The following is a 26697-nucleotide window of genomic DNA, read 5'->3' on the forward strand; positions in this document are numbered from 1 at the left end:
GATAGAGCAGCCACCCCATTCAAGATAATTTTCCAAATACATTATTTCTTTATGGCAAAAATTCTTTAGAGACTTTTCCCCACTAAAATTGTATGGGGGAAATATACTGGAAATTTTTCACAGAGAATTTATGCCACAACATCTCTCTTGAAAAAGTGTAATTATTAGTGATGGGCGAATTTGCACCATTTCGCTTCGCCGAAAAATTAGCGAATTTCGCAAAACGGCGAAAAATTCGCAAAACGGCACCGGCGTCTCATTTTTGACGCTGGCGCCTGTTTTTTCGAAAAATTTTGACGCCGGCGAATTTATTCGCTGGCGGCGAATTGCGCAAATTTGCTGCGAATTCGCGCCTGGCGAATAAATTCGCCCATCACTAGTAATTATGATTTTTAGTCAATATGAGATGTGTTGTGAAAAATACACCTGGCAAATTAAGGTGAACTTTGATGAAGTTAGACAAGGAGAAAATTCACACTTTAGTAAATGTGCCCCAATGTGTTTTTAGAGGTGATCTGGTTTTTCTGATTAAAAGCTTTTTTCATAAATATGTGGCATTTAGGTTTTGAAAAGTTAGATTGTGGGGGAAAACGCAACTGAGTTTATTCAAAAGGTTTTTTTCACAATCAAGTTTTATTTAAGCTTTTGATAAATCTGTCTCATCTCTATATTCCTCCCAAGCAGCCTATATGGAATAGATGTCTCTTTATAGTGTTGCAGATCTTTAGATCATTGCCAGCCTTACTTGGTATATGAAAAGATTTTTCCCTAAACCTTCTTCTAAACTGGGTCTTGACTGAGAACCAAGCGGTGGATTTCAGATCATATGCATTGTGTAGAGTATTATTATACAAATAAACCAAATATAGAACATTGTTTTGGATATCGACTTGTACTGTAATTTACTGCTGTCTGACTTACCAGAATGCGACCTTGCGCATTAAACTGAAGGATAAAGGTGTATCCACAGACTTCCAGGGACACTAATTTGGTCACCGCCACTTTTGTATTGCCCCATTTTTCATTTTTAACATTAATGGTGAAAGGAACCAAGTTGGCATTGTTTGTTATGGTCTTGGTGAGTGTGTATGTGCAGGTGCCTTGGAAATCAAATGCGAGGCCATCAAAGGACACATAATGTGGGTCTCCAGCAGCAGAGCAGGTGCCAGAACCAACTGGTTGGCATTTTTGGATTCCATCAAGTACTTTGCACACTTCATTGGGACCACAGGAGAAAGCTTTGCACTCAACTGTCCCACTTTTTGTACATGAGCACTGCTGGCTGCACATTCCATTGGGGTAAAAAACTTCACCGGATTTGTAGTATTGACCATTGTAATTGCAACCACACTGGGAAATTGGGACACAATCTCCACCACTGAGAATAAAGCCGTCATCACATTCACAGCCTTCTGAGCATTGAGCACTGCATCCCATCGGAGGGGCTAGAGTAAGACATGTTGGGGCACAGCCAGTCGCACATACTTCATAATGGCTGTTCTTACCACAAACAGGGCCTGTGGATTTGAAATAAAAGATAAAAAAAAAATCAAATCATGAAAAATTGCAAAATGCAAAAGTGCCAAATTATTAGTTACCCCCAATGAATTAAACATAGGCCAATGTCCATCTTTAGAAAGACACCCACCAGCCCATTGTCCTTGTAATTTAAACATCATCTTATCTGCATTTCCCAGGGATCCATTGACAATATGGTAACATTTCCTGATTTTACTCTACTGTGCATTTCCAAGTCTAGTGGAGTGCAAAAGACTTCTGGAAAACATAGGTAAGGTGGCGGCAATGCATTTAGATTGAAAGATCCATGGACAGGCGCTCATTGTCTAGAGCATACTCAGGGGCTTATTTACCAAAATCCGAGTATATAAATTAAAAAAGTCAGACCAAACTAGAATCCACGATTGGACCTTAATAAAAAAAAAGCATGATTTTATTGCATTGTGGACAAAAGCAATAAAATCGAGTGAAAACCTGAATCGTAAATTTTTTACTTGAGTTTTTTCCAGAATTAGTGATTTATTCGCCAGGTGCGAATTCGAGGCGAATTTGCGCGATTCGCCGCCAGCGAATAAATTCGCGAAAAGCCCGTGAAAATTCTGGGGGAAAATTCGCGGCGTCAAAAACGAGATGCCGGCGCCGTTTCGCGAATTTTTCGCGCAAATTCGCCCATCACTATCCAGAATGGCTCAATTTGTTTTGGCTTTTTCTCAAAAAGTCAGAATTTTTCAGAGTTTTGCCAGAAAAATCAGAAATAGTTGGGCTGATTCCAGCGCAGACCACAGAAACTTCCAAATGAATAGGGACCTCTCCCAATGACTTATATACAACCTCTGAAGGTCTGAGATGCCGGATTTTCAGATTCTGACTTTTTGCAGCATTGAGTTATAATAAATCCTGAAAAATTCGAGTTTTTTTTCCACTTCAAATTCAGATTTTACAGGAAAAAAAACATACATTTTTCGATTTTTTAACGTTCGGACTTTAATAAATTACCTCCTAATTGTGTCGAACATCCCCCTTATTTTTTTAAACACCTGCTAAGATATTTTTAAAGCATGGCAAAGTCTATGTAGAATTAAGAACTTACTGCAGAATTTTTCAGATCTCCAGGGATAAACGGTGACTCCAGCACGTTGACAAGAAGCTGCGTAACTGGCTATAACCTTGCATAGAATGTCTTGGCGTCCACTGAAGAAGCAGGAATCATACACACAGTCTTTGAATGAGCCTTGAGGGTCTACCTTGGCATGACACTCACGGAAAGGTCCACTCTTGTCTACTAGCATGCCACAGCTCTCCTTGCTGGCTCGGTGACGGAGTTCCAGTTCCACTAGGTTTGAACAGTCTCCCTTATCATCTTCATAACAGCCAGGCACATTTTTAACCTTCCAGCTGTTGCCAAATAGAACTGGCTTGGTGGCAATTTGGTTGTTCTTCATTGTAAAGTCATTGTTCTTGTCACCGTCATAATTTCCACAAAGACCACACACCACACCCGCGTAAGTACTTGGAATCTTGACTTCAACATGGCTGTCCCAGTTGAAGGTGACTTGTAGACCAAAGCTGGTCTGAAGGATAGCATTAAAGCCCTGCTTATAAATTGACAGCTTGCCATTGTCAACGATGTATGGCAGGTTGGTTAGTACTCCATTCAGCTAAAAAAAAGAAGTTTGCATAATATTACACATATTGGGATAGATATTTCATATATACAGTATAATAAAGTAAACCTAGAGTACATAACATTATTTGTTTAGGCCTGTAACAATTGCACATATATGCTGCCCTTTTTGTGTGTATTTAAAGGGGTTGTTCAGCTTTAAGTGAACATTTAGTATGATGTAGACCAGTGATCCCCAACCAGTAGCTCGTGAGCAACATGTTACTCTCCAACCCCTTGGATGTTGCTCCCAGTGGCCTCAAAGCAGGTGATTATTTTTGAATTCCAGGCTTGGAGGCAGTTTTGGTGCATAAAAACCAGGTGTACTGCCAAACAGAGCCTCAATGTAGGTTGACAATCCACATAGGGGCTACCAAATGGCCAATCACAAAACTTATTTGGCACCCCAAGAACATTTTTCATGCTTGTGTTGCCCCCAAACTTCTTTTACATCGAATGTTGCTCACAAGTTCAAAAGGTTGATGATCCCTGATGTAGAGAGGAATATTCTGAGTCAATTTGCAATTGGTTTTTGTTTTTTATCATTTGTGGTTTTTGAGTTATTTAGCTTTTTATTCAGCAGCTCTCCAGTTTCAGCAATCTGGTTGCTAGTGTCCAAATTACCCTAGCAACCATGCATTGCTTGGAACAAGAGACTGGAATATGAATAGGAGAGGCCTGAATAGAAAGATGAGAAATAAAAATTAGCAATAACCAAAACAGGCACATTTATCAAGGGTCGCATTTTGAATTCATGTGTTTTTTTTTAAACTCCCTTAAATTCGAATGAATTTGAAATTGGACTTCCCGAAATGTATTAAAAAAATCGAATTATGAAAACTCGAATCGAATTTGATTCTAATTTGACCAAACACAGAGTTTTTCCTCTGAAAAAAATGTTAGGAAGGCTGCAAACATCTCCAAATTGATCCCTGGAAATCTCCCATTGACTTAAACAGTTATTCGGCAGGTTTCAGGTGGCGAATAGTCTAAAGGGCCAGAGTTTGATAAATTTCGAAATTCTAATTAGAATTTTTTAAAAAACTTGAATCGAGTTTGGATAAGTCTCTAGTCGAATTTGACAGTTTTGACCATAAAATTTTCATTCGATCGAATGCCTTTTTATTCGATCAAAAACTTAGAAAACAAGCCTATGGGACTTTCCCATAGGCTTTTAAAGCAATTCGGTAGGTTTTAGGTGGCGAAGTAGGCAGTCAAAGTATTTTTAAAAGAGACAGTACTTTGACTATCGAATGGGCGAATAGTCACATCGTTTTTGCGCTCGATCCAGTACTTCGACTATCGAATGGCGAATAGTCACATTGTTTTTGCGCTCGATCTATTCGAATCATTCTACTTACGCCAATTATTTTTCCCTCTAGTCATTCACCCAAGCTTGGTGAACGGGCCCCTAAAAGCACCACCCCTTTAGCACTCTGTTTTAGAAAATGCAAAGAAACAGGGGGCATACTTTGATGGTGGAATGTTTATTAAAGTATCTGAAAGGGACATAGATAGTGATGGGCGAATAAATTCGCCTGGCACAAATTCGCCGGCAGCAATTTCCGATTTTCATGATTTTTCGTGAAAAGGTTCGAATTGCTTGATTTTTCGGGAAAAGGTTCGAATTGCTAGATTTTTTCATGAAAACATTCGAATTGCTCTATTTTTTCGCGAAAACATTTGAATTTCACGATTTTTTCATGAAAATGGTATAATTTCCCGATTTTTTCATGAAAATGGTATAATTTCCAGATTTTTACGTGAACTTTTAGATTTCACGATTTTCCGTGAATTTTTCTGCAAAACTGAGAGATTCGCCAATCACTAGACGTAAAACAAATGCTCCTTTCATTAAACATTTTCCCAGTATTTAATGAGTCTTACCAGAATTCTGTCTTTGTACTGCCTGGTGATCCCAATTTCGAAGTCACAGAGCTTCACATTCACTGTTGTTGTGTACGCTACCACTTTGCTGCCTCGGTTTTCATTTTGAACATTGACCGTGAAGTCCACCAGACCTTCTGTCTTCTTGCAGACTCCTGCTAACTGATAGATGCACGTCCCCTGGAAGTCATACCTGGCCCCATCAAATGTAAGATAATGGGGATCTCCTGTAGCTGTGCAAGAGCCGTAACTAACTGGATAACAGTTCTGAATGCCGTTGACCACTCCACACTTCTCAGAAGACTTACAACGGTTGATTTTGCATTCGACTTTTCTGGTGGAGGGGTTGCAAGTGCATTGATTTTCACACTTTTTGTCTCCCCAGAACTTTTCATTGGCGGCGTATAGTTTTCCCTCATAGATACAACCACAGCTTGATTTAGGGATGCATTTACCTTCATCGAGAACATACCCATCCTTACACTCACAACCTTCCACACAAGACTCAGAACAAGTTGACGGTGTTGCATCATCATTACAGGTGGAAGGGCAACCTTTACTACACAACTTGTATTGGCTGTTGTCAGGGCACTGCATGGCTAAAGAGACACAAACATGGAAGTATGTTAACACGTGAAGGTTTATTTATCAACATTCTCATTTTTGTGGTTTTAGAGGTTTATAAAACCATAACTAAACTCACTTTCTCTAAAACCACGAATGTCATGGAATTTATTAAGCGGGTTATTTATCAAAGGTCAAATGTATGTGAATATTTTTTCACTCTAATAAATTTTAATCAATTTGAATGTACTAACAACTTGAACTTCTAATATTCGAATCAATAATGCTTGAACCGCGAAAATTCAAATCAAGTTTTCCTCCGAAAAAACCTTGAATGTCAGGAAGGCCATTATCATATTCAAATGGTTCAACTGACCTCTTCCATTGACTTGTAAATGAGCTCGGCAGTTTTTTGGTGGACAATATTCGAATTAGAACTGTTTCCAGGGTCGAGGTATGATAAATCTCACCTCTGAATTTAAAATCGAGTTGGTGCTTTTAAATTCAAATTTGTGAAAAAAAAAAATTTGAATTCGGATTTACCATTAAAATCCTTATAAGTATGGCCCAAAAACATCCAAATATTCAGTAAAAAGTACAAATGAAAAAAGGTGCTGTACGATCTGAAAAAAACTTCTAAAACTGCTTAATATTTGAGATTTTCTAACAATTCCTAGCGAAAAAAAATATGAAAACTTCTAAAAGTCAGAATTCATTAAAATGGTCGGTTAAGATCCGCACAGCTCCCATTGACTTCTATAGGACCTCGACAACTTTTTCCTGGCAAATTTTTGCATTAGAGGCTTTCGTAGTGTTTACACTTAATACATCTCAATTTCTTAGAGCTTTTAAGAAATATAGAAAATCCACACATTTTTCAATTAGTGGAAAAAATGGAAATTTGATTCTTAGTAAGTGGGCCCCTTAGTATACCAAAAACGCTACATGACAACCATATTTTAGTGCTGCCCAAATTTTTATACAAATGTGAGACAATTAACTGACATACTGATGATTTGGTCTAAAATTGATGATGTCATTGAAATTTTGTAGTGATTTTTATAGACAGAGTGGCCTTAAAATTGTTGTGTAGTGCCACATGTAGCCCAGATTCCTTCAGCTGGACAGATATTTAGGCACCATTTACACCAGATCATTTTTAGAATTTTTTTATAGTAACATAGTAAGTTAGGTTGAAAAAAGACACACGTCCATCAAGTTCAACCTTTTAAGTCTATATATAACTGCCAGTTGATCCAGAGGAAGGTGAAAGACCTCATGTGAAGCCTCTCCAATTTGCCTCAGAGGGGGAAAAATTCCTTCTTCACTCCGAAATGGCAACGGGACCAGTCCCTGGATCAACTTGTACTATGAGCTATCTCCCATATCCCTGTATTCCCTCACTTGCTAAACACCATCCAACCCCTTCTTATACCTATCTAATGTATCAGCCTGTACCCCTGATTCACTTCCCAGCTCTCCCTGTAACACCCCTTTCCCTCCTCGAATCTCATTGGCTCCCTCCTGTCTGCTGGGAGGAGCTACTGGTGAATAAAGCATCCGACCCTTCCTTATACCTATCTAATGTATCAGCCTGTACCACTGATTCACTTCCCAGCTCTCCCTGTAACACCCCTTTCCCTCCTCTAATCTCATTGGCTCCCTCCTGTCTACTGGGAGGAGCTACTGGTGAATAAAGCATCCGACCCTTCCTTGTACCTATCTAATGTATCAGCCTGTACCACTGATTCACTTCCCAGCTCTCCCTGTAACACTCCTTTCCCTCCTCTAATCTCATTGGCTCTCTCCTGTCTGCTGGGAGGAGCTACTGGTGAATAAAGCATCCGACCCTTCCTTGTACCTTTCAAATGTATCAGCCTGTACCACTGATTCACTTCCCAGCTCTCCCTGTAACACCCCTTTCCCTCCTCTAATCTCATTGGCTCCCTCCTGTCTGCTGGGAGGAGCTACTGGTGAATAAAGCATCCGACCCTTCCTTGTACCTATCTAATGTATCAGCCTGTACCACTGATTCAGGGAGACAATTCCACATCTTCACAGCTCTCACTGTAACAAACCCCTTCCCAATATTTAGCTGGAACCTCTTTTCTTCTAATCGGAATAATGCAAAATAAATTAGGAAAAAATATCAACTTACGGCATCCAGAGGGTTGTCTCCATTCTGCAATTTGGACTTTGTTCCTCTGACAAGCATCCGCATAGCTTTTTAGACTCTGGCACAGAATCTGCTTGGAACCACCATTCATGCATGAATCATATACACAGTTATCCACATAGGTTTTGGGATCAATTGATGAATGGCACTGACGGAAGGGACCATCTGCCTTGGAAATGAGGCCACAGGTTTGCTCACTCGCATATTGTTTCTGGAGATCAAGTGAACAAGTCTTGCACTCTCCATTGCAATTGTGCCAGCAAAACCTGTCTCCGTCCTCTGCTTTCCAACTTTTACCAAAATCAACAAGGTTTGGAGCTTGTGAACCTGCAGGTGTGGCCAAGTCATCACCAGGGTTTCCGTTATAATTACCACACATACCGCATACGCTTTCATAGAAGCTGCTGGAAATGGACACTCTGAGGATGGAGTTCCAGTCATAATACACTTTCAGGCTAAAATCTGTTTCAATGACAAGGGAACCTCCCGACTGGTACAATCTAACCTGGCCATCATTTAGATTCATGGGAAGACGCTGCCGTTGGTCATTCACCTACAGCAAAAAGGAAAGTGCAAAAGGTTAAACAAGGGAAGGAGGGACTTTATCATGGAAATGATCATGGACGATGGGAGGTAGCTGGATGAACTGAAGTAGAAGAAAATGTCATGCTAGATACTTATGCAGATACTTACCCTAACAAAACCATGTTCATATCTCACTAAAGAAATGGTGAACCCGTACACTTGTACAGTAACAAAGCTGACATAGGCAACTCGGGTGTTGCCTCGATTCTCATTCTTGGCTTCGATATTAAAAACTGGGAGACTGCTGTCGCTTCCACAGGTCTTCGCAATGGTGTAAGTGCAAGTGCCCTGGAAGTCATAAAAGCGACTATCGAAGGTGCGATAATGTGGGTCTCCAAGTGCGGAGCAGAAAGCCTCAGAGGTTGCAACGCAGACTGGTTTCCCATTGGTCATTTGGCACTTTTCCTTAGATCTGCATTTTGTGGTTTCACAAGTTGCCACAGTAACACCTGTAGAAAAGATTAAAACAAATTGGAGGTTGTTTATAAGGAAAACTCTTTATTTATTACAATGTAAGTTTAAGATCAATGTGAAGAATGCTAGAAGTCTAGTTTGAGTGCATTATAATATTGCCTGAAAGACCTACACCTTTATATAGTCATTGATCTCTAATATTCTTGTAATTTGCATTATGGGGGTACATTTAGGGGCTGATTCATTAAGGGTCGAATATCGAAGGTTAATTAACCCTCAATATTCGGCTAGGAATTGAAATCCTTCGACTTCGAATATCGAAGTCGAAGGATTTAGCGCAAATTCTGTGATAGTATGATCGAAGGATTATTCCTTCGATCGAACGATTAAATCCTTCGAATCGAACGATTCAAAGGATTTAAATCCAACGATCGAAGGAATATCCTTCGATCAAAAAAACTTAGGAAAGCCTATGGGGACCTTCCCCATAGGCTAACATTGACTTCGGTAGCTTTTAGATGGCGAACTAGGGGGTCGAAGTTTTTTTTAAAGAGACAGTACTTCGACTATCGAATGGTCGAATAGTCGAACGATTTTTAGTTCGAATCCTTCGATTCGAAGTCGTAGTCGTAGTCAAAGGTCGAAGTAGCCCATTCGATGGTCGAAGTAGCCCAAAAAATACTTCGAAATTCAAAGTTTTTTTACTTCGAATCCTTCACTTGAATTTAGGGAATCGGCCCCTTGGTGTGGTGTAAGTTGGAAAGGGCACTCAATGAGCTGTCGATGAGAGGCAGAGAAGTAAAATAAATGTGTTAATTTGGTACCAGCAAACAGACGTGGCCTCCCCAAGCTGAAGGCTCAGAGCATCTGGGCCTCCTTATGACTCTTGATGAGATACGAATGCAATGAGTTAAGTTTAATATTGACCCAGATGTGGATTCAAGGGTCCTAATGGACACAAAATTACACCCCATAATGCCTAAGTACTTGCAGTTGCGGCAGTGGTTATACTTTTGATTTGCTGTGTGTAACAGTCAGATGTAGGGAAGCACTGTATTTAATACAAGTAGTAGGCAGGTGATAAGTACAGGGCATCCATGTGCCTTGTGTCCTCTGGGGTTCCCCTAACATGTCTGACTAAATGATGAGCAAGCCTGGGGCAGCTGAGGATGCCTATGTCCCAACTACCACCCACCCATATACATATATTTATTTATATATACTGGTAAGCTAAGGGCAAGTTGCAAATAACTAGTGTACTTTATGCCCAATATTGTGGACTTTCACCTTGACTTAATTGTGATTAACCTTATGGAGTAAATTAAAGTCTATAGTCTTAAGAGTTAGTAGAATAAAAGTATCGGAGATTACACCAGGTCTAGTAAACCCAAGCAACCAATTAGGTTTCTGATTTCAACTATTTGACCAGGTAATGCAACTTTCTGGTTGGTTGCTATGGGTCAGTAGAACTGATGAAAACTTGTTGCATGTTGCAGAATTAATGTTTCAATCTTACATTCTGTTTCTTTGCAAAGTAAACTTACACAACTGACATACTTACTACTGATGCACGTAGCTGGGGATCCATAGCTGTTCAGTTTAGTGAGTCCGTAAGACAGAATCATGAAGGGTGAAGATGGATTCTCCACAAGTTGGAAAGAGTAAACTTTTCCATATGTTTGAGTTGTCCAAGAATAGTCAGTACCAGGTATGTTTTTCCATGTCAAGCCCTGAATAGGAAGTTTGTTATAGGCCACCTTAGAGATGTCTGAAGTCTTAGCAACCAAAGTGCCGTAGTTGTCAAAACCTTGTTGTCCATAGACGTAGAATGATGAGCAATAACAGGTGGTTGCAGGAATAGTCATCAGGATAGGATCATATTGGATTCCTGATCTGTCTGTCCACCCTGTACAGTAGTAAATAACTTGAATTCCAGCACTAGCTGTGATATAAATGGCCGTTTGAGCTGGAACCTCCAACTGTATCACTTGACCTTCAGCTATATTCTGAGAAGATTGTTTTGAATCAACAAGATAGTCAATCTTAGTGTTCTGAGAAGCAACTATAAAGACAATGTCACTCCTTGTCTGGAAAGTAATAGGGGGCACGATGAAGCTTTTTCCCCATCTGTTGACCGGTGGAAGTTGCTCATAGACGTGGTTACATTTGGTGTTTTTCCATGTGCAGGTGTGACCACTCAAAACAGCCACAGGTTTCTGAGACACCACTTTGCTTCCTGATAGATCATCTCTGCTTAGGAGCTGAAGTGCACTATAGGCTTCAAGTGTTACACTGAGCTTACTTCCCGCTGGATAGACCTTTTCTTGGAAGGTTACTTGTCCTTTCAGGAAAATGTCCACGTTGGTGGGCTGGTCATTGCTAACTACTGAGAATTCCTTGAATCCATCGGGAGGACCATCTAGAGGGGTCACCACATAGTACTCAGTTCCCAGGTCTTGCACTGGGTGGACGATACTTGTATCAGCACTTTGCAACTTGAAATTCATCGAGAGCACCGAGATGGGCTTGTCAGCCGTAATGATGATCACATTGCAGGATTTGCTTGTTTGAGGCAGCTCTGCAATTGAAGGTATCTGGACCGTGAGGGTGGAACGGTCATTTACTGATAAGACTCTTCTGAAGGCAGACTTGTTCATCCAGACAGTTACAGAAGTAGAGGGTTCATAGCCAGTAATGAAGAGTTGGAAGTTCGCATTGCTGTAAGATAACTGGTAGTTTTGCATAAAGACTGTAATAAACTCCTTGCCCTGTGGAGCTGCTAAGCAGGTTCCTGAAACAAAATCAAGACTTTTTTTTAGTGTCACCTTTCAAAACATAAAATATATCATCAACACTGATCGTCGCTGCATTTTCTTTTATTCTGACACTGGAATTCTAATCATTTGGATCTCCACACCTTAATTCTGCCGACAACTCTTCTAAACATTAATGGGCTTATTTATAAGGTTTTAGAGGTTTGCCATTAAAATTAAAAACTCAGGCTTTTGATTTTGTATTAAAAATTTGCAATATAAAAAAACACAATTGAATAGAATCATGTAAAACTTGAATACCTCAAATTACAAGCTCGAAAACATTTGAAAATCATGAATTTAAAAAATGGCTTGAATTTTGCCTAAGCCAACACCCATTGACTTCTACGTGAACTCGCGAGCTTCAGAATTTTGAAAACATAATACAAATTAGGGCATTTTTGTGCAAAAACAATTATGGCATAAAGTAAATGCAATGGGATTATTTTGACTCCAATAAGAATTATTTGTATTTTAGTTGGGATTAAGTACAAGATACTGTTTTATTATTACACAGAAAAAGGAAAAAGTTTTTAAAAATTTGGATTATTTCCAATCTTTTGCAAATCACCTTTTGGGATTTAGCCGGAGCTGTGTATTTTGGCTTTTGGCAATACGATAACTTGTGAATAATAGACTCCTTAGAATAGATGGCAAACTGGGGGATGCAAGAGGGTCTGTGTTCCCTCCAAACTTTTTACCCCAATTCCAATTTTTAATCCAAGTGGGATCCAGTACATTTCAGTGGAGAATGATGGGTTATTCAAAGTCATCTGAAAATGATGTGGCTCTTGGGCCTTTATATGGAAACTGGGTTTGTCAATGATAACTATATAATTGTCAGTAGAGTATAAGTAATAGGCAATACCCCATGCAGTGGGCAAAGTGCAAAGTGCATCAGAACCAAGCTCTTAACTCCTGCTCTAATGAAGGGCTGATTTGTGTGTCCTGACACTGTGCTCTTCACTAACCACTGGGACTTTTATCTAGTGCAGTGCAAAGTGGGGAGCAAATACTCCTAGAATGAACACTAGTGCTCTTGCACTTGCACCCCTTAGGGTAAAAAAATTATGCTATTAACTTATAGTATATAACAGATGTATAACTCAAACTGTAGCCTTGTGTCTTTATATGGTCACAGAACAACCCCTCAGTGACTTCTAATATCCTTATCATTTACAGTAGGGGGTACATTATCCCTTATAATACATGAGTGATACTCGGAGTTCCCTGTATAACTCAGCCTGTAGCCTTGTGCCTTTATATGGTCACAGAACAACCCCTCAGTGACTTCTAATATCCTTATCATTTACAGTAGGGGGTACATTATCCCTTATAATACACGAGTGATACTCAGAGTTCCCTGTATAACTCAGCCTGCAGCCTTGTGCCTTTATATGGTCACAGAACAACCCCTCAGTGACTTCTAATATCCTTATCATTTACAGTAGGGGGTACATTATCCCTTATAATACATGAGTGATACTCAGAGTTCCCTGTATAACTCAGCCTGCAGCCTTGTGTCTTTATATGGTCACAGAACAACCCCTCGGTGACTTCTAATATCCTTATCATTTACAGTAGGGGGTACATTATCCCTTATAATACATGAGTGATACTCGGAGTTCCCCATATCTTTTGCTTTTGTGTCGTTAGTAATGTTTCTAAATTTGTTCCCATAATATTTCTTGACCCCCCTCCCGATACTTCTGATATCCCTATAATTTACATGTTCCCTTATAATACATGAATGATATTCCCGTATTATAAGTTATTTTCTAATATAATAATAATAATAAAATAATAATAATAATAATAAAATAATAATTGAGGGTGCAGTGACCGTATAATATAGTAAAACACTGGCCAGAGGCAGACTCTCCCCTACTCTCTCCTTGTTGTGTCTCTGTTTCCCGGTGTCTCTGAGGTTGGGAATAGAATCTGCTGGGATTCATTTCTGAATGTTGTTATACAGGATTAATATGGATTAATTCAATGCACTAATTGATCTTAATCTCGGCTCAGCCTGATCTTATTCCTAACGGATTTATAGATTTAAATGGAATAGGATGACAAACTTCAGAGCTACTGACCTTTTCAAGACAACCTCATTAAAGTGACTATTATATTTCAGTTTTGGTCATTTTTCAATACTTATTATAAAGTTCTTTCCAAAGTGCAGGGATAAAACAACACAAGATTTTTCAAGGGCTTTTCAGACCTCGCTGCAAAATTAAGACTTGTGACCACTATGGAGACTTCCACCTACAGCCTCTCCACAAGCCCAAAGATGTCATAGCCCAACCCTGTGCCGTTAGACTGTATATCATGGGGGTTATAACACCACTGGGGTTCAAACTGTGGGAGGTGATAAAAATGTTTGGCGACTCAGTCTTGAGAAAAAAACAGCAACAAGGCAGGCAAACTAAAGCTGCCAGCTGAAGTAGGACAGAATTAGAAATTGAAGGTATATTGGCCCCTCAAAGACTAATAATAATAATAAATGTATGTTAGCTTTAATATTTATATATTCATATGATATGTTTTCTCTGGTATGAAGACATAAAGTCGTTTTGGTGCCATTTTAAAATTTCACAACAGGTCTGGGATCCGTTATCTGGAAATCCATTATTCAGAAAGCTCCGAATTTTACAGACTAGCCTCCTCCCATAGACTCCATTTTATACAAATAATCAAAATTTTAATAATAATAAAACAGTAGCTTGTACTTGATCCCAACGAAGATATAATTAATCCTTACTGGAAGCAAAACCAGCCTATTGGGTTTATTTAATGTTTACATGATTTTCTAGTAGATTAAAATGTGAAAATTCAAGTTAAGGAAGATCCCTTATCTGTGAAAAAACCCTGGTCCCGAGCATTCTGGATAACAAGTCCCATACCTGTACTTGATCCCAACTAAGAAATAATTAATCCTTACTGCAATCAGAAACAGCCTATTGGGTTTATTTAACATTTACATGATTTTCTAGTAGACTTGGGGGCCCATTTACTTAGTTCGAGTGAAGGAAAAGAATAATAAAAACTTTGAATTTCGAATGGTTTTTTTTTGGCTACTTCGACCTTCGACTACGACTTCGGCTTTGAATCGAACAATTTTTAGTTCAAATCTTTCGATTCAAAGCCGAAGTCATAGTTGAAGGTCGAAGTAGCCAATTCGATGGTCGAAGTAGCCAAAAAAAACATTCGAAATTATAACTATTCGACCATTCCATAATGTACGAAAAGTACTGTCTCTTTAAAAAAAACTTCGACCCCCTACTTCGGCACCTAAAACCTACCGAGGTTCAATGTTAGCCTATGGGGAAGGTCCCCATAGGATTTCTAGCAATTATTTGGTCGAAGAAAAATCGTTCAATTGATGGATTAAAATCCTTCGAATCAAACAATTCGAAGGATTTAATCGTTCGATCAAACTATTTGTGGTAAATCCTTTGACTTCGATATTCGAAGTTGAAGGATTTACATTCGGCAGTCGAATATCGAGGGACGAAAAAAGTCCCATTCCTGTACTTGAACCCAACTAAGACATAATTAATCCTTATTGGAAGCAAAACCAGCCTATTGGCTTTATTTAATGTTTATATGATTTTTAGTAGATTAAAAAAGAAGATCCAAATTATGGAAAGATCCGTCATCCGCACAGCCCCAGGTCCCATGTATTCTGGATAACAGGTCCCATATCTGTACAATTAAAAATCAGAGAGCAGCATGGGAACCCCTAACCCCCCTAAAAGCTTTACACCTACATTAGGTTCCCATGGCTGGAAATTATAACTATGGATCAGTTTACTGGCTAAGGCTTTGTTTCCAGACACATAGAAAGATAGTAACCTAGAGGAGGACCATGGAGGACACTTTTATTTGGGGAAATCTATTGGTGCTTTTCTTTGATCAGAGCTTCCTAAACTGTGGCATGAGCAGAGGGTGACTTTATTCTTTTTATCAATAAAGTATCCCATAACACCACTTATTCCATGAAAAGACAAACATTTATTCCTAATTCCATTTAAAAAAAAGAAAGGTACAAGCAGCCCCAATGGGACTTACTCATAGGGTATGTCTATTATTAAATAGTGGAGGGTATGAAACGCGTAAGGCATAGTACAATGGGCTCTTTATGTACCATTTTTAAAATGAAATATTGAATACATTTGAATCTTGTTGTGGAATATGTCAGGCTTGCCAGGTCTAATTTTCAAAACCATCCAAAGTCAGCTACAAAACCAGCCCAAAACTAGCCAAAAGTAGCCCAAAAATAGCCTAATATGTGATGTGAATAAAATTCTAAAAAAAAATGAATTTATGTGAAAATACGCCTTTTTCGAATTTTTTAATGTATAACAAATTTTCCCATGAAGCAGAATGGGACAGATTCGCCCATCACCAGGGTCATAACTACAGAGGGGGGCCCAGGAGGTATAGGGGCCCCATAAGGCCATAATACATATACAATCTCAATAAATATTGGTAAAATAGGTCAACCTCTAGACATTTTGGTGGCCAGCAGTTTTTTGCCCTAAAATTGTCTGAAATTAAGGAAAGTCACCGGAAAACGCAAGAATGCTTAAGAGGGACGGGAGACTGGGGTACAGGATCCCAAAATGTAGTAACTCCCAACTTCTACACAAGTCAGTCCCAGTGCATGCTGGGTATTGTAGCCTTACATTAAACTTGCCAGTTGGCAAATTGTTGAACAAAAATTGCATTACCCAACATGCACTGGGGGATGCAGGCTTGGCACATTAGGGCAAGAAAAAACTTTGGTATAAACCAGCCAAAAAGTAACCCAAATCTGTACCTTGGCTAGTTTGTACTTTAAAATCCGCCTGGGCTTTAAATTAGTAGCCCAATTTGGCTGGAAACCTGCCAACTCTAAAATACATGGTGCTATTGGATACTTTTTGTGATGTATGTGCGCTCTTTGGTTTTGGGGCCATATCCAGTTAACCCTAGGCTTTTTTTCAATGACTATTTGTCCCCCCCATGGAAAATCTATATATTTTTACTATATCGTTGTCTCTCTTTATTGTATTATTATCTGGTTCTCCAAACATACAGTATATAAAATGTTTGCTCTATGCACGAGCATGGACATGAAATCCCAAAGGTCTAGCATCTCACCCATATATTCTCAGACCTGATGATCCAACAATCCAATAGGAAAATGGAAGCTAAGTAAAATCCACATAAATGAATCAAATAGAAGTTGCAATGGAAGCAAAGAAGACTTTGTCCACACTTACACTAGAATTCTGGGGTAAATGGTGCATTGTGGGTTATGAGCTTGATGATGGGGGGATAGGTGAGAAGACACCAACCTCAAGGTAGGAAGAGTTGTGGAAGCCCACCAGTTTGGGTGTGATATGTGACTTTTAAAATGGTTTTATTCCTAAGGAAACTTGGAACTATATATTGAGACTGGTCTTTCAAGTATCCAAAACTGACATGACTCAACTCAAACCGCTCCCAATTTGTCTAGCAAACTAGTATCACCTTCACTGAATTGGACAAAGGCTAGACATTGTTGAAGCACATTGACCCCATGCACTGATAGACTACCTTCAGCGTTTCATACCACATCTCTACATCAGGAGCAACCACTGTCTGGTGTTACAGTTCTGCTACCAAAATGGTACCAGGCATTAGACTTTTATCGAAAGATGGAAGCCCAAAGCCCAATACTATTCATGTTTCTGGTTAATGGGGTTGTTCACCTTTGAGTTAACTTTTAGTATGGTGTAGAGTTTGATAGTCTGAGAAAATATGCAGTTGGTTTTCATTTTTTATTATCCATGGTTTTTGAGTTATTTAGCTTTTTATTCAGCAGCTCTCCAGTTTGTCATTCCAGCCATCTTGTTGCTAAGGTCCAAATTACCCAGGCAACCATGCACTGATTTGAATAAGAGACTGGAATATGAATAGGAGAGGCCTGAATAGAAAGATGAGGAATAAAAAGTAACAATAACAATACATTTGTAGCCTTACAGAGCATTTGTTTTTTTTAGATGGGGACAGTGACCCCCATTTGAAAGTTGGAAAGATTCAGAAGAAAAAGGCAAATAATTAAAAAAAATAATGAAGACCAATTGAAAAGTTGCTTAGTATTTATCATTCTATAACCTACTAAAAGTTAACTTAAAGTTGAACCACCCCTTTAATAATAATAACTGTCAGGATGATACAGCAAGTGCCAGAAAATCTTCTTGGTTAAATGAGTAAAGTAAAAGTGGTCTCTTTAGAACTTATATTTTTCTGAATAGCTTAGTTATCCCGAGAGAGAGTGGAGAAAAGCAATGGAGGGAAGGAGAAGAGGAAAACAGAATGTGAAAGAATAGAATGAAGGAATGAAAAGGCAGTAAAATAACAGAAAATTGAGCAAAGAGGAAAGTAAAAACGTTTTATATTCCTAACCTAACCTTTATATAAAAGAAGGAAAATAATATCACACGATAAGCTGGAATGTCTCAGTGGCACATAAAGGTGTGTTGGTGGAACTGTGTTACAGGTTAACAAGGGCAACGCCAACAATAATTTACACCTGTGGGATTTACTGTCGGTTCCTATAGAGAATCCGAGTGCAAAAAAAAGTGCAATTCACTATGTTTGTTTAACCCACCCAATGGCATTCTTTCCTAACATTCCAAAAGGGGGCAATTTGTGTTTATGGGAAACAGGGGGAACATGCGATTGGGACAGATATTTAGCATTTAACCACTGGGAATCATTGGTTGTTAGAAGAATTACATGGCGGTTCCAGCACAGGCGCATCTCACCCGGCAGTGTTTTTGGATAACTGATTTCTGGTGACCCATGTCACGTGACCAAGGAGCCCAAAATCCCCCCTATGTCCTATTACTTATAAGTAATATTCAGGATATATTCAGTATATTTCAGGTTAGATGAGAAACTCTACTCACCAGACAGGAACGCCAACAGAACCCCCAGCTGCAGGATTGTTACCCAACCCATGTCTGTACGTAGGGGACAAACAAGAAGAAAGAGTCAACATATGAAGGAATTCCTCGAAATTATTTACGTCAAATATGGTCACCATGTATTTCAGATGAAACGTATATGGGAAACTGCTCAGAATCCCTATATTTTGTATATATTTTCATATATTCCCTTGTCACAGCTCAGCTTGTGCCATAAAGCTAATTATCGAATTATTAGGGAGGAAAGAGAGATAATTGTTGACCAGAAATGTAACATCTGGCAATGAAACGTTAACAAACCCATGACATTTTAAGCACAAAGCTGGAACACATGAATTCTGGGAAAACAGCATCGGACTTGGTTTGGTGGAACACCAGGGAATAAAAACGGTGGTCCCACCACCAAGCCCCCCTACCAAAAACTGATGTCGCTCCCCCCTCAACTGCTCTCGATGGGGGCCACAATATAAGGAACACACTGTTTTGGGGGTTCAGCATTTGTTGCTAAATCTGCAACTCGGCAGGGGCCCTGAGGGGTTATGGGGGTGTCTGAGATGGCAGCCCCAACAGGCCCCGAACCCCAGTCCCACAATAAGGGAAAATGGGAAAATACATGTCAGGAGTGAAACTGCCACTTTTCTACTGAAACAAAGAAAGTCAAGTGAAGTGGCAGTGGCTATCTAATTATTCCTGCTGTTATATATACCGGTTAGACGTCAGCTATGGGATCTATTATGCAGAATCCTTGGGACCTGAGGCTTTTCTACATACGGGGTAAAAATGACCAACCACTAAAAACAACCCAACAACATTTTACACAACATCAACATGGATTTATAAAGCTCAGTCGTCATCAAGAGCAAGGTGCACGCAGGGCAGGGTGCAAAAACATCTGCTGTATTTTGTTTGTACTTTGCCCCTGCTCTGCACATAGGAATTCTGTGCTCTGTGCTCCAAAACAGACCTGTGTGCACCCCATGAATAAAGTGCAACCCCCCTAAATTGATTGTCACTGCTCTGCACCTGCCTCTGGCTGCCACCACTTAGTATCCTGCACTTGTGTCCCTGCTACCCTACTATAAAGAATCGTTTACATAAAGAAGACACAATGCCGTAGTTAAGAGCCTTCTGTATAATACGTCTCCAAAAAATAGATCCCATACCTTCCCCCGGCTTTTTCTTATCTATTAAACACACACTTATTTTGTGGTTTTGTCATTTTTCCCCTGTGCAAAATGCAGCTGATTTAAAAAATGTGCGTGCAAGGTCATCAGACACCAGTTGGGTTTCAAATCAAAGCAGAGGGTCTTCCAACCCTCATAGTTTTTTTTTGTTTTAGAAAAGTTGAAATTTGTTGGATATTTGTGATTTACAACCAGTGACTCATGAGTAACATGTTGCTCTCCAACCCCTTGGATGTTGCTCCCAGTGGCCTCAGAGCAGGAGCTTATTTTTGAATTCCAGGCTTGGAGGCAAATTTTGGTTACATAAAAACTAGTGATTGGCGAATTTGTCCCGTTTTGCTGCGCCAAAAAATTCACAAATTTCCAGCAAAATTCACGAAACTTTGAAAACTTAGCAAAACACACATTTTGACGCCTGTGTCAACTCTGGCGCGGTGTTAAAGTCAATGGGTGTCCGAATAATGTTGACGAGCGACAGTTTTGACTAAAGCGACTTTTCTGGCCCGCTTCCAAAATGTTTTGCCGACCTCGAATTTTTGCAGCAGTTTTGTGAATTTTTGTGAACGCGGTGATTCCTAGCGCCCATTGCTAATAAAAACCAGATGTTCTGCCAAACAGTCTCCTGTAGCTGCTAGTCCACATAGGGGCTACCAAATAGCCAATCATAGCCCTTATTTGGCACCCCCAGAAAATATACTTGTGTTGTCATTGGCTTGTTACAGCTGAATGTGGCTCACAGGTATAAATAGTTGGGGGCCCATACCCCAGATGAGGGAGCACTCTCACTATAAATCACATATTCTAACTGTGCAAACTCCAAACCTTATTTGTAATGTGCAATATATACACATACACTAGATCAGGGGTCCCCAAACTTTTTTTTACCTGTGAGCAACATTCAAATGTAAAAAGGAGCAACACAAGTAGGAAAAAAAGTCCCTGGGGTGCCAATGAGGGCTGTGATTGGCTATTGATTGCCCCTATTTGGACTGGCAGCTATTTTTGGCAATGCACTGTACATGGTCATGCAACCAAAACTTTCCTCCAAGCCTGGAATTCAAAAATAGGCACCTGCCAAGGGCAGCGCCGGATTCGCTGGCCGGGCGCCCCTAGGACGTGCACTCCGCGTGGTCCTAGCGCCCGCTCGCACTACCACATGCTTGCGCAAAAGCACTGGGGAGCACAGGCATGCCGCCCCCAAAAATGTGCCGCCCTAGGCCCGGGCCTCACCACAAATCCGGGCCTGGCCAAGGGGTTGATGAGTAACATGTTGTACCAGAGCCACTGGTTGGGGATCACTGCACTAGATAGTCCAGCCCATGAGCAAAGCACAATTAGTACTGATTTATACAATCAGTTATATAATCAGTTATATTATTTAAATAACATCATTATATAATAACAGTCTATGATGTTATTTAAATGAGCCCACTGTGCATCGTTTTAGCAACCATTACTATAATAATCCTGTACTCTTCAATAATAAATTCTGAGAATTAAAAATGCTTCATGTAAATCAACATAAGTAGAACTAAAGAGCAGAATATCATCTACTTGCCCTTAGTAAAACCCCATCACTACAAGTGCAGAAGCAGAACCACCATAATAACGTACCTGCAGGCTTGAGTGGATATGATATAGAGCAAAGTATCCGCCTTATATTCTCTCTGCTTTCCTCTCAGCAGCCAATAGCGGCAGGGCTTGGTACCTGGGGAACAGGTGTAACAAGGTGTGAGAGGGAGGGAGGGGTGAGTTGGAATTACAGAGAATTGACAGAGACAATATCATGGAATGTGACAGATACGATCAACACTAAAGTGGCTACAGAAGTAAAACAATTGCTAAAATGTGAAATTTATGTTCAAAACACTTTTCAAGATGGTGCGTCTGATTTACAGCAAATTTGTCTCACATTCAAACCCCAAAGAGAACTTAATCTCAGCTGGAACATTTTTATGGTTCCAAAGGTTATTCCGAAAGAATGTAATAAACTGACTTCTCCAAAGCCTGAGATTCTCTGCCCCCAAAGATTCCCAATTGTCTCATTTTATTTTGCCCCAAATTTTACTTGGCTCAGTCATTCCTAGTTAACTGTACAGGTATGGGATCCGTTATCCGGAAAACTGTTATCCAGAAAAGGCCTGCTCCCATAGACTCTACTTTATCCACATAATCTAAAATGATTTCCTTTTTCTGTGTAATAATAAAACAGTCGCTTGTACTTGATCCCAACTAAGATATAATTAATCCTTATTGGAGGCAAAACCAGCCTATTGGCTTTATTTCATGTTTATATGATTTTCTAGTAGACTTGGGGCACATTTACTAAGGGTCGAATTTTTTGGTTACCAGTTTTTTTTTGATTAAATTAAGCCGTTTTTGATTGAATTAAAATCTTTCGATCATTTTGAATTGAACGATTCCAACGATTTAATCGATCGATTAATCGAGTGATTTTCAAAAAAAAACAACTTAGCCAAGTGTTGGCTATAGGTTCTAGGAGGTCCCCATAGGCTAACATAGCAATTCGACAGGTTTAAGGTGGTGAAGTGTCAAAGTCGAATGTTTTTAAAGAGACAGTACTTCGATTTTCGAAAGGTTGAATATTCGAAGTTTTTTCAATTCTAATCAAAGTTGAAGTCAAATTTGGCCTAGTCGATGGTCGAAGTACCCAAAAATTCGAAGTTTTTGAATTCGAAAATTCACTTCGAATTCACTTCGACCCTTAGTAAATGTGCCCCTTGAGGTATGAAGATCCAAATTATGGATGAATCCATTATCTGAAAACCCCAGGTCTTGAGCATTCTGGATAACAGATCCCATACCTGCATATACAGACCATTACATATCTATACTTGCTAATATATACAGGTATGGAATCTGTTATCCAGAAACCCTTATACCCCCTATCCAAAATACTCTGAACTCCAGGAAGGTTGTCTCCAATAGACTCTAAGATATAATTAATGCTAATTGGAAAAAAACCAGCCTATTGGTAGGGATGGGCGAATTTTTTCGCCTTGTTTTGCCGAAAAAATGACGCCAATAGACTTGTATGGCGTTGTGCTTCAAAATAAAAAGACATGCGTCAAAAAAAATTCGCCGTGCGACAGAAAATTTTTGACGCCCGTAGACTTTAATGGGCGTCAGCGATATTTTGCTGGCGGCGAATTTTAGGGGAAATGAAAACGGGTCAAATTCGCCCATCCCTACCTATTGGGTTTATTTCATGTTTACATGATTTTCTAGTAGACTTAAGGTAGGAAGATCTAAATTACGGAAAGATCTGTTATCCAGAAAGCCCCAGGTCCTGAGCATTCTGGATAACAGGTCCCATACATGTGTATAATTAATACGGCCTCTAAAAAGTAAAATTCCCAGTGTACGGCCAATGGGTTTATGATCTCACCAGTAGTACATGGGGTTTGGGTGCTCGTGCCCCAGACCTACAGTTCAAGGTGGACCAAATTCCTGCCATTTTCTCCTTTGGTTATAATTTATACGGCCCAGGTGGTAACGACATAAATCTATTTTGGTGGTAAAACAACCCTATTGGGACTATTTAACTTTTTTGACATTAAGGGGCAGATGCATCAAGGGTCGAATTAACCCTCGATATTCGACTGGGGAATGAAAATCCTTCGACTTCGAATACCGAAGTCGAAGGATTTTGAGCAAATACTTCGATCGAACGATTCGAAGGATTTTAATCCAACGAATGAAGGGTTATCCTTCGGCCAAAAAAAGTTAGGCAAGCCTATGGGGACCTTCCCCATAGGCTAACATTGGGTTCGGTAGCTTTTAGGTGGCGAACAAGGGGTCGAAGTTTTTTCTTAAAGAGACAGTACTTCGACTATCAAATATTTGAACGATTTTTAGTTCGAATCCTTCAATTTGAAGTCGAAGGTCGAAGTAGCCCATTCGATGGTCGAAGTAGCCAAAAAAACACTTCGAAATTCAACGTTTTTTTTCTTCTATTCCTTCACTCGAAGTTAATGAATTGGCCCCTAACTGTGCAGAGAGGCCAATCTGAATTATCCAGGTCCCAAGTAATTGAACCCATACCTGTAATACCCTGCACTTTTCCTATGGAGTATTTCATAATACTCACAATACAATATGAATAAAGTGTAAGGCGTAGACACATGTTTATAGGCACCTTGATTGCACAACAGTTATGTCCAATGTAATAAACTGAGGTGCGTCTACTCCCCATACACAGGACAAAGGGGATCCCGGCAGCAGCAAAGCCAATCAGTGACGGCAGTTTAGTTTTATGGAAATTCCTTCTTTCCTCCCCTGCAACAGGTACAAGAGTCTCAGTCTGATCCATTTCTCTGATTCTTCCCTTAGTCAATAGACACAAAACCACATTGTGACAAAGGTAAATGACCAGGAAACCCTTGAATGGGATCCGTTATCCAGAAAGCTCCAAATTACGGAAAGGTCTCCTAAAGAAAGTGATGGGCGAAATTTGTCCCACTGCGCTTCGCTGAAAAATTCTCGCATTTTCGGCGAAATTTGCAAAATGTCGAAGAATTTGCGCAACGTGAATTTTGACGCCGCCTACATTTTGATGCCCACGTCAGTTCTGATGCTTACGCCAATCTTGATTAAATGAAGTTACGCTAAAGTCAATGGGTTACTGAATAATGTTGAGGAGCAACGGTTATGACTTTTCCGGCGGGCGTCCAAAATTTTTTGATGCCAGCAAATTATCGCTGCAAATTTTTTGCAGCAGTTTTCCGGGAGCAAAGCACGGAAATTTGCAGCAAATTCGCGCCTGGCTAATATATTCGGCCATCACTACCCATAGGCTCTATGTTATCCAAATTATTCAAGTTTTTAAACATTTTCTTTTTTTTCTGTATAGGTTTTTCCAGATAACAGATCTTTCTGTTATTTGGATCTCCATACCTAGAAAATCATATAAACATGAAATAAACCCAATAAATTGGTTCTTCTTCAAATAAGGATTAATTATATCTTAGTTGGGATCAAGTACAAGCTACTGTTTAAATTTTACTGAGAAAAAGGAAATCATTTCTAAAAACATTATTTTGATAAAATGGAGCCTATGGGAGACGGCCTTTCTATAATTTGGAACTTTCTGAACAACAGGTTTCCACATAATGGATCCCATACCTGTATAAATAAAACATTAGCTTGTACTTGATCAATCCCAAAATAGAGATCCAGAGAATTCTGGATAGCAGGTCCTATACCTGTACTTGATTTCCACTAAGATATAATTAATCCTTATTGGAAGCAAAATCAGATTTTTTAGTAGATTTAAGGCATGAAGATCCAAATTAGTCATCCGGGAAAACCCCAGGTCCCTAGTATTCTTGATAATAGGTCCCATACCTGTAATTGAGGGTCCCCAACCTTTTTTACCCATGAGCCACATATAAATGTAAAAAGAGTTGAGGCGCAACACAAGGCTGTGCCTAAAAAGGGCTGTGATTGGCTATTGATAGCCCTATGTGGACTGGCAGCTGCAGGATAATCTGTTTGGCAGTACATCTGATTTTTATACAACCAAAACTTGCCTCCATTTATACTTCCCATTCTTCTTAAAGGGATACTGACATGGGAAAACGTGTTTTTTTCAAAATGCATCAGTTATATCAGTCATAGTGCTGCTCCAGCATAATATCTGCACTGAAATCCACTGCACTGATTTTTTTTTATAATTTATTTTCAAATATGACATGGGGCTAGACATATTGTCAGTTTTTCAGGTGCCCTTAGTCATGTGACTTGTGCTTTGATAAACTTCAATCACTCTTTACTGCTGTACTGCAAGTTGGAGTGATATCACCCCCTCCCTTTCCCCCCAGCAGCCTAACAACAGAACAATGGGAAGGTAACCAGATAGCAGCTCCCTAACACAAGATAACAGCTGCCTGGTAGATCTAAGAACAGCCCTCAATAGTAAAATCCAGGTCCCACTGAGACACATTCAGTTACATTAAGTAGGAGAAACAACAGCCTGCCAGAAAGCAGTTCCATCCTAAAGTGCTGGCTCTTTCTGAAATCACATGACCAGGCAAAATGAGCTGAGATGCACCTACACACCAATATTACAACTAAATACACTTGCTGGTTCAGGAATGACATTTTATATTGTACAGTGAATTATTTGCAGTGTAAACAGTGTCGTTTAGAAATAAAAATGTCACCATAAAAATCACTGCAGAATCCCTTTAACCATATATCACTTGTATACTTGTAAGACAATGAAAAAAATTCTGGTAGTTCCAATAGGAAAGGTTACCATGGTGATTTAACTTTAGGAAATGTTTTTGTCTCTCCAAGCCCACTAGGAGGCACATCAACGTAATGAACAAATTCATTGCAGAAATACTTTCCCCAGAAAAAGGTTTTTCTATAACCCCATGCCCTATACACTGAATAAATTGATGTGAATGCCTTTTTTGATTCTGCCCCAATCTACTTTGAATTATGTGCCGTGAGGACTGTGGCTTGGGAAGTTGCCAGTGGAATCCAGTGCCTGGGGTACATACACCTCCATGTAAATACTGTAGCTCTACTATGAGTAATGACCTTCATATTTCAAAGGAAATCTCTGAAATGAATGTATATAATTACCTTCTTCAGGCTGCTTGCACAATATTTAATGTTGGCTACAATGGAAAAACATAAAATCACCAACATATTACGTCCAGCTTTATGATTTCATTCTAAACGTCAGGAGCCCAGTTGGTCTACCGTGTGCATAATGTGCCCGTCTCAAGCTTCAATAATCGTAGCAATTGCCAACTGCCCGTGTCCATACGCCATTCAGAGAACATGTTTCACAAGTTAACTCTTCCCATTTACACTACAGATATGCCCCCCCTACTGACAATTCCATTTGTTTTTCTAGTTACTCAAGATTGTGGGACGTCAGCAGACCTCAGTAGTGATG

General features: G+C 39.5%; 1 protein-coding gene across 1 annotated transcript in view; it reads right to left on the reverse strand.

The window, feature by feature from the left end:
- Window positions 1-18613, reverse strand: part of LOC108697889 (IgGFc-binding protein) — a 33443-nt gene extending 14830 nt beyond the window's left edge. Inside the window, exons 1-7 of the mRNA XM_018228367.2 lie at window positions 18562-18613; window positions 10369-11598; window positions 8502-8842; window positions 7791-8361; window positions 5069-5667; window positions 2609-3176; window positions 922-1517 (exon numbers count right to left, since the gene is read on the reverse strand). Coding sequence (XP_018083856.1) covers window positions 922-1517; window positions 2609-3176; window positions 5069-5667; window positions 7791-8361; window positions 8502-8842; window positions 10369-11598; window positions 18562-18613 — 3957 coding nt within the window. The remainder of the gene's footprint in view (window positions 1-921; window positions 1518-2608; window positions 3177-5068; window positions 5668-7790; window positions 8362-8501; window positions 8843-10368; window positions 11599-18561) is intronic.
- Between the last annotated feature and the right edge of the window lie 8084 nt (window positions 18614-26697).

The sequence above is a fragment of the Xenopus laevis genome, chromosome 7S (genome assembly GCF_017654675.1).
Source record: "Xenopus laevis strain J_2021 chromosome 7S, Xenopus_laevis_v10.1, whole genome shotgun sequence".
NCBI classification, from domain to species: Eukaryota; Metazoa; Chordata; class Amphibia; order Anura; family Pipidae; genus Xenopus; species Xenopus laevis.